Source organism: Apostichopus japonicus, chromosome 23 (assembly GCF_037975245.1).
Source record: "Apostichopus japonicus isolate 1M-3 chromosome 23, ASM3797524v1, whole genome shotgun sequence".
In the NCBI taxonomy this organism is placed as follows: Eukaryota; Metazoa; Echinodermata; class Holothuroidea; order Aspidochirotida; family Stichopodidae; genus Apostichopus; species Apostichopus japonicus.
The window spans coordinates 14,090,683-14,100,190 of NC_092583.1; the positions used below are offsets into that span (position 1 = coordinate 14,090,683).

The window sequence follows — 9,508 nt, forward strand, 5'->3', positions numbered from 1 at the left end:
AAAAAAGGTTTCTTCCAGAAGAAAGTGGAAAAAAACTTATATGACTCGTTTCCTATTTGTAAAGAAAAAGGACACTGGGCAAAAAACAAACAAACAAACGTACACAAAAACTGGACATTTGTTCGATCCGTCCAAGTTTTAAATGTAAATCATCAACTAATTTTTGTATGATATCATATTGGACAGCTAAACATAGATTGGCCTCTTTGTCAACTCCTGATACAATCTTTTTAATCTTAAGTCTAATCTACAACGCCAGTCTGTCTACTTCTTTCCCTTCCTCCGAGTAAACAATAATGAAATTTGGGGGTAGGCAGTGCCATAATCTGACATTATATACTAGTAATACTACTGTACATGTGAGTGAAACTATACACATTTTATATAGGCAATTCCCGTCATCGTTTATTTGATTTGTATGAAACTTTGGTCTTCCTTAGTTCAGTCGATGATACGAATATAGTTTCTTTTTTAAAAAAGAAAGAAAAAAAAATGGGTTTGAAGTCTAGTTTGGTTCTTGGACCAATTTGGATTGCTTTCTGTTCGCGTGCTTTGGTTCAATCGAAACTTTATATATAGATAGAAGTCTTATTTTTTTTTGTTTTTTTGTAGGCAATAGTTTATTCCCAATGTTTTGGTTAATTAGAATTTTAGATTATGCATGACAGTAATACATCATTGTTCTTAGTAGAACCAAGTTCATGTTCAAACTCTGTGGGGTTTTAGTTCTTATAGACTTGTCATTGTAATTTACAAATATTACAGTATGACATTCTTCAGACTTATTTTCCTCCATTTTTTCATGATGGAAGTAACCCGACCACCCTGCCTATAAAAGATAGAAATATAACATATAAATATAACAAATAAACTTTGTTGAACTTACGTTGTTCTCTTCTCACTAAAGTAATGGTGGTTATGATGACACTGAAGAAGACTAAAAGCATTAAAATCAGCAATCGTGTGAAAACAGGTTGAGCCATTCTTCAGCGTCCCCCTCTGCCAGTGAGAACTGTCCACTTCGAAATGTCGCTTATCTTCAAGACCGTATGCCGTCACTGTACCCGTGTGACAACAAAAAATAGTACCTGGTCACGTGACGATCATACTTATCACGGATGCCGAAAAAACAAAAGCAAACAAAGACAGAATATCAATTTTGCATTAAATCTTCGCAAGATTAATAACGAGGCTATAACGTATATGTGACGAATTAATTTGCTACAACATGATATTTCCTACACATTGTAGCCTTCCTCCATGGTTATCTACATGTTAATGCGTTCATCTTCCTTATAGTGAATAGTATAAAGCAAGCATATATATAAATCGTACCTCGGTCGAAGTAAAGTTGCGGGTATATATATTCCGTATCTTATAGGTGTACCTGATAAAAACAGTTTTGGGTAACCCAATCGTTTCGTTGTGTGTTCTACCTTCTTTCTTTCTTTAATATGAATCACTCAAATTTTTCCAAATTTTTCCACTGGTTTATAGTTTATGATAGTAAAGTGACTGTTCTATGACTTCCTTAGTCTTAGTTCAGAGAACTGTTACCCACTGAAACCACAAAAAGGCGTACCAACATATGAGCTTCACAATGGCTTGTTAGATTTGCAATGTATTCACGTCCTTATCATAATACGGTCACAAACAGGGATATATACAGGAAGCTTGTACTGGAAAAGTAATTCGCTCTTGACTCTTGTCTCCATACACAATCATGTGCGACCCCTCAGTTTCGTTTATCATAGGTGCCAAATGATAACGGAATCCGTATACTGACTACAGGCCAGTGTGGGACTGTAACGTATGACCACAATTAGCGATGAAATCAGAAAAACTTAAACAGAGAAGATATAATGCGGCCCTTCTCATTTATGCAAGGGATTTAAATTCTGCCAGTCACCAACACAGTGCCAACCATATAAATTATCCTCATTGCAGTCTCTCACCTTGTAGAATACAGAGTTAGTATGTAACCAATATGTAACCTTCTTATTTGCGATGAGTCTACGAAAAAAACAGCGATGCTGTAATTATAAAGTTGTCAAACTCTCTCACCTTGGTATATAATATCGACGAAATAACATATCGTAGTTGCGGAGACTCACAACACTGTCTCCAAATGACAACTTAGACCTCTAGTCAATTTGAAGAATGATTCAACTAAAATATAGTGCGGTTATCTTGTAATATCATTGAAGAAACTCAACACCATCCCCTCCTTACTTTGATAACGCTGTGAATTGGATGTCATGATAATATGGCTGGTAGCGAGGCCAGAACAAAATAAGAACACATCATGCACGAGAACGATGTACTTTTTGGAACAGAAACAAGCTCGTAGTTAGCATGTATGCAAGCTTGGTGGTTACCAGCAGTTCTGAATCAGTGATTCCAGAAGTTCCTTCTAATTAATTCTGCACTAACTCACTGGCTGTGAGAAAATGCTAAATTAAAACGACTTGTACTCACAGATATATTTTAATATACTGGACGTATGATGATCCTTCGTAACGGGTTATCTCAAGATAAAACTGGTCTCCGATCGATGGGTATAGCTTGAACTTGTTCAATTCCGACACGAAATGAGGTCATAATCATTTTTAACAAAGCCGTCGCAGCACCCAAAAAATATTTCACGGAAAACGAAACACAAAAGTCGTTGAAAGTTCCAACAGCCCCTGTCTGACCAATGTACTACACCATTAACCGTAACCATGAACTGAAATAAATATACTCGTCGCGTCTTGATGTTATTATCAGCTGTCGGGTTCTATACCTCCTTGTGTCACTACCGAGCAATACCCTGTACATATACACACGTGCACGTAGAATCCGTTGTCACATATATAAATACTATCGTTGGATTTACCGAGTGCGTGTATATATATACCATACACACTGACTATGCCCTGGGCAATCTCATATTTCAACGCTTACAACACAGTTTCCTGATTTGCGCTGACGAGGGCACCCTGTGTTCTAAACAGAAAGCTTATATCCTTGTAATTACGACAGGGAGCTCACACGCGGGGGAAAATTGTGTAAATGATGGCCAATCATATTTCATACCATAGGTAATATTTTGTTGATCCTGCTTTGAGGAGGGCAAAAGCTAGACTGTGGTTACAGCATGCAACGGTATTTAGTAATATGTCATGATTTGCATCCCAAGTACGAGGTCTTTCAACAGAGTGTAAATAGTGTATGATGACATTATACGGTTCTTAAACTTTGTTAAAACAAGACAAACGTGGACAGGTATGACGAGGGGTGGGGTGAAGGGGAGAGGATTGTCAGGGGGAAAACACTGACTGAACTCGGGTCAATAAGGGGAAGTTTGACGAAGACACGGAAAAATATGGGTTAGAAAATGTGTGAGTGATAAGGACGATTTGCTTTACGATGAAACTTCCTAGTTTTTTCTTCTTTTCCCCCCTCTCTCGGTGAGTGTGGGTATATTAGGGTTGGGTGGGGGGGGGGAGGAGGGGTAGCATAAGGGACTGCTCAAGTAGGGATCTTTATGGAAAGAGGATTTCAGTTATTCTGAAATTATGAAGTCGGTCATGTGCCGGAACATTAATATTATTTTTAGAACTTTATTGACTTTTGTGTTGTTTTAAGGATCTTAACAGTCGGTCATTAATTGAACTTTTCGCGAATGAATGGTTACTTAGCGGGGAAAGAACACTGTACTGTACCCGGGTCAATATTGGGAAGTTTGAAGAAGACACGGACAAAATTAATATGGGTTAGAAAATATGTGTTCACACGCTGATTATATACGCAAGGGAAGAAGAAGAGTGCAAAATAGGTGGGGTTGGGGGGGTCACGATCGTCCCGGGTCACTGATCGTGGCTCTCAATTAGATCACTTATGATATTTTCAACTGTCTGGATTCCATGTATGGCGGGTGACAACGGAACGATGAGGGGGGGGGGGGTGGGAGGTTAAATGGGGGAGGACAGCATTTCAGTGGGAGAAAGATTTTGTGCCCTAGTGCTGCCAGTAAATCGTCACATTGAGAGTGACAAGGACGATTAACTTTACGATGAAACTTCCTCGTTTTTTCTTCTTTTTTCTCTCTCCACCTCTCTCTCTCTCTCTCTCGGTGCGGGTATTTTTTGGGGGAGGGGGTATTTTTTGGGGAGGGGGTATTTTTGGGGAGGGGGTATTTTTGGGGGAGGGGGTATTTTTTGGGGGGAGGGGTGGGCGTGGTGGGCGTGGAGGGTGGCATAAGGTATTGCTCAAGCAGGGATCTTTATAGAAAGAGGATTGCATTGCAGAAACATAACACGTTTGAAATTATGCAATCGGTCATGTGCCGGAACATTAATATTATTTTAGCTTTTGCGTTGTTCTAAAGATCTGAGCAGTCTGACATTGTACAGTGGTGGAGCGTCCATACAGTCAGGGGGCGGATGCCCCCCCCCCCCCCCGACGGACTCAAATGGACTGCTGGCGCCCTTTTCAGCTTTTTACCACTTTTTACTTATTCGCGATTATTGACATTTTTACTGCGCTCTCATCTACCTATTGACATTTTCCACATTTTTTTGGTGTAATTTTCTGACAAAATGCTCTAACGGCTATTTATTCTTCGTTTATCTGCAAATTAGCAAGGGCCGGAAAGGGTCATTTCCGGCGATCTAGGGAGTATCTTTACTCAAAATAAATCTGTACGCTCCGCGTCAACCAATGGCGCTCCGCTTAAATAGTGTCGAAAGCGCCCCTACAGACCATTCTCGCCGCCACTGACCAATACCCGTGGCTCCGCCACTGACATTGAATGGTCACTTTTCGAAGCTGAAAGTGTTATAGAGTGCACATATACGCAGTTTATGTCTAAATTCATCCTATAACTTCTACCAAATGCTCCAATAGTCAGTTTTGGATGTAATTAATTGTAACACGAAGCCCCGGGATCAATTAGGGGGCGTGGGAAATTGGGAATATGCATTTTTCTTTTTAGATATATACTTCAGTGTAAACGAGGACCTCAAAGGGGTCGACCGGGCTCTATACACCATAGTTTGCTAAGAATTGTGCCAAGTTATAATTAAACGCAAAATGCAACATCATGTTTTATAGATCGGCTGTTTGTATTCCAACGGTAACACCCCTACCCGGTCGCGACCCCCCCCCCCCCCCATTAGGTTTGCAATTATGTGTAAATAGTCGTTCATGATTGGTCGGAAAGGATACCGGTACGCCATTACCATTGAGACCTTCACTTCGCAGTTTCCAAAATGTTTAATCCTATAAGAACGGTGTTTATTCAATTGTTTCCTCTATATATAAATATTTACCCCAATGGAGATATATATAATTCAACAGAAACGTTGTGTAAATTAAGCCTTGATTATTCGCGTATCATTTTCCAAATTTAGACAGGAAATCCAGACTAACTAGAGGCCTCCCACTCTAGTTGCAATTCACTCACGTATGGTACCGATACAAACTACTGCTTTAATGTTTTGTTGCGTATATTCATTCAAGACTCGTGAACTCGCATCGTGAAGTTGATTTTAGTGTACCCGTTCCACGAAACGAATTCCGATTTCAATAAAACGGCTCACGAATTTTGCATAACGGAAACACGAACCCAATGGAACGTAGCGTATGTATCATAAGTAAGGTCAACATGTGATCCAAGCATTAAAAGTTACGTTAGGGCGTTTGGATGGAAACTCCGTAACTAGACTTAACTAAGTATAAAAAGTCAATAAACCACAAAAATTAAGCACTTAATTTTTTTGAGTGACGTCAATGAACTCATTAAAGTTTTGACATTTTATGGTATGAACCTTATCATACTTCTGACTGGGTGTATGTCTAAGTTCCAATTTCCAAGCGATGGTCATTATTGATGCTGATGTCACGAGCAATCTGATTGGCTGAAAACTCCCTAATTGCAAACCTGTGTGGGAAGAAAAATTCGCTACCCGGTCATGTGCCCCCCCCCCCACCCCGTAATGTAAGTTGTACCAAATGTAATGATAATTGGTGGTAGTTAGCAAGTGGCACAGCTTTTTTCACACTATGAAAAAGTTAATTACTTTGGGAAATATATATACACAATCACTTCTAGAACACTTTCATATGTGTAATCCTTTATTAGTTTAGCCTAGTTTGCATATAAAGATCTGGTTGGAATTGATTGTTGTCAAAAAAGTTCAAGCGATACCATTCCATCATACCGCTTTGTGGGAACATTGCAGTAGTGCCAGCATGAGAACAATATCACGAAACCGTATAACCGATGTGAACAAAACACTCAGGGGAAACATTCAATAATTAAAATAATTTTCACAAGTCATTATGAACTATGACGAGTATACGTCTTTATCCTCAATCAAATAATAATGGCGTGGTTTGGTGACATCTTCAAGTTGGCGCGACCCTTACTAAGACTCGTAAAAATGAAAGTATGAAAACCTCGCAGTTGGTGAAATGCCCTTGAACGTTATTTCTTATCAATCTTTAGAGCTGTCAGGTCCGGGGGAGCTGTAGTACTTCCAACGAGGCCATTGTGAGATCTAACCACCAATTACCGATGAAGATGATAAATTGACATCGCCTCGCGACAGATCGGTATGTTTATTAGTCTTCTCTTTTGCAGGGTTAAGTTCATATATCCTCATGAAATGAGCTAAAAACGTACAGACTATATATATATACCTAAATAATATTGCAATTGCGCTGGTCACAACCTCGGAAGGGAAAGTGGCTGTGGGTTTGGTGGGTGGTGGGCTGTGGGGGAGTGGGCTGTGGGTGGTGGAAATAATTACCACTTGAATTGGGAAATTGCAATATATATATATATATATATATATATATATATATATGCAAAACCCTATTTAATGTTTTGGTACTGTCTTAAGCTCACTCATACGCCTCCACCCCCCCCCCCCCAACCCCGCCCTGCAGCCCTTAGTTGCATGAGCACAAGTAATAGGTGAGTGTGCAAATATGATGCAATGTAGGCTACCGTAGTATATTTTCATTTCAAATTGAAGTTATATATACACACATGCTCCAACTAGCATTATCATATATAGTATCCGAAGGCTGAATGAATAAAATATAAGCTACATTTCTTTCCAGCGTTCTCCAAACTATCAAAATTTGATTCTTTAAGAGGCACGAAAGTTGTCAACCGAATCAATGAGATCGGTATCATTTCAAATCAGACGTGAATTAATCTAAGTTAAAATATTATACACATACACTCATATACGAATAAAAACACGGACTCATCCACCTATTTGTTCTTTCTTATAATATAGTGTAAAATTACATACCCTAATTGAAAAACAAAGTATTCTATTTTCGAGTCAGACTCTTGCCGCCAAAAATAAAGGCCTATATATAAGACAACTCCTATCAGCGGTTGATGCATATTTACGACACAGTTTTCATGTTTTGATGGTCCCCCAGGCAATGCGGACTATCGTTGTTATTCCACCTTCACCATAATTGTGGTTATCCAACGAATCTAATGCGTTATTCTGTAACGCCCTAAGGCCATATATATGCTCATTACGGTTCAGAGAAAAATATAAAATTTACATATTTTCTTTATGATTTTCTTTGACTTCAAAGAAGATGAGTGGCTTCGAGAATGATCATTTGTGATAAAGTTCCCTTTTCCCCCAACTGATCTGAAGTGTTTTGCCCACTGTTGTTAGTCAATATATATGAAGAGGGGGTACACGTGGTTTTCTATCAAATTCTACGCGAGTTAAATGAGCGGAAACTCCATCTTGAAAGAGGTGTATGCTGGGACGGATGGGGTGCGGGTAAGGAGTCTTTGTGAAACAACTAATATTGCATTTCTCGAAATTTGCTCAATTCTGTTATTGAAATGATGAATCAAGTGTATGCATCAAGTGCATTTCCAGTGGCGTCGCCAGAGGGGAGGAGGATGGGGCCGTGCCCCCTGGTGCCCCAAATGAAAGTTGCCATGTCCAAACATAAAGGCTTAAGGCAGGAAAATACACAGCTTTCTAATTGTACTGACTATAATTTCCTTACGTCTATCTCTAAAACTCTGCTGATTTGTACGGTAGTTGATGTAAGTTTCGGACTTGAAATGACGAGAAACTCAATGTTTCAGAGGGTTTCTCCCCCCCTTGACCCCCACCAGGGTCCATATGGCGGGCCTCTGCAACCCACGCCGACATGGCTTCTTGCTCCGACGCCAGTTGGCACCTCCCCCCAATGTTGCTCCCCACCCTCAGCACTTGCAATTTTTATGGCCACGCCACTTCATTGAAGCATATTTACGTGTGGCAGAGGGGCGTGTATATAAAAGATCTTTCATTTTGCGCTAAATATGATTTCGATGTGAAGGTTGGCAGCATATTCTTCCAAAGAGCGAGTCAGAGCAGAATTAATTTACTAAATGCGCCTCCCATCTTTTTAAGGATTGCCTTGAAATACAAATATCTTGAAATCACTGTTGTTTTGTGGTCCAAGTGTTCTTGGTCAAAATTGTCTTACGTCGTTGCTATCAATTCCTTGATCTGAACACACACCTTTCAATTGTGTGCCTACCTTTATTCGCGTGTAATACCGATGCGCTTACGTGCAAATGGCATGATTTTTGAGAACTTGTTTTCCTTCGTCGGTTTTGTAAAGCACATTGTGTTGAAATACAAATATTCTGATATTATAATCACTATAGCAACATCTACGATATTAAGAGGATATGATTTATTTGACATTCTAACTTTTATATACTTTTTAAGAAAAAGTCGCCCAGGAAAGAACCTGGGCACGAAAACCAAACTACCAAACGACTGATCCGCTCTCAGCCCCAGTACCCTTGCATCGGGACTGTGACTGTGTGATCATCGTCAGGTGTGCATCACCATTCCCGAAGGGAACAGATACTACACATGATCTTAGCCAAAAGGCCGAGAAGCGATGCAACTTTTATATTTAACTTACATTATCCTCCAATTTTAATGCATTTATTTTGCGTAAGCATGTAACCATCATGAAATGAACTTTGCAACTAACCATCGCGGTGAAAACAACATTAAGGAAAATATGTTTTGACAATTGGCGCATTTTATTTATCCAGTTTTACTTAAAACTGTGGCTTCAGGCAATTAACGCGAAAAGGAGAAGGAAAGGTGGAGAGAGAGAGAGAGATATACAGCGAAAGAGAAAGGAATGAAAACACATCAAATAACCAATCCACTCGAGTCCGTGTCGATTATATCACACACTTCGTGTTTCTTGTTTAAAATGAAACTAACAGAAGCTTCTTTTTTCTTTTCAAGTTGAAGAGAGAGAGATTGTCCTTGAGAATCTCATTTAGAGACAGCCTGCTCAATCAATTGGAACAAACAAAAGGGGGAACATAACAATATGATGACAATATTAATGGGTCGTGTCTCAGTATAAGTAATATTCCTCATTGTATAGGAGGATACATCCTTGTCAATGGGTACTGTTATGATTGCTCTTCACGCCTCATCATTTGAAACAA

General features: G+C 39.4%; 1 protein-coding gene and 1 non-coding gene across 3 annotated transcripts in view; both read right to left on the bottom strand.

The window, feature by feature from the left end:
* Nucleotides 1-3,061, bottom strand: part of LOC139964928 (carbohydrate sulfotransferase 11-like) — a 34,291-nt gene extending 31,230 nt beyond the window's left edge. The window contains exons 1-2 of one of the 2 annotated variants that reach the window (XM_071967014.1): nucleotides 2,479-3,061; nucleotides 887-1,108 (exon numbers count right to left, since the gene is read on the bottom strand). In XM_071967014.1, coding sequence (XP_071823115.1) covers nucleotides 887-983 — 97 coding nt within the window. In that variant the 5' untranslated portion in view covers nucleotides 984-1,108; nucleotides 2,479-3,061. Of the gene's footprint in view, nucleotides 1-886 lie in introns of both variants that reach the window. The other variant, XM_071967013.1, reaches the window with a different exon arrangement.
* A 5,682-nt stretch (nucleotides 3,062-8,743) lies between these two features.
* On the bottom strand, nucleotides 8,744-8,939 carry LOC139965115 (U2 spliceosomal RNA). The gene has a single exon (XR_011792173.1). It is a non-coding gene; the product is annotated as a U2 spliceosomal RNA (small nuclear RNA).
* Between the last annotated feature and the right edge of the window lie 569 nt (nucleotides 8,940-9,508).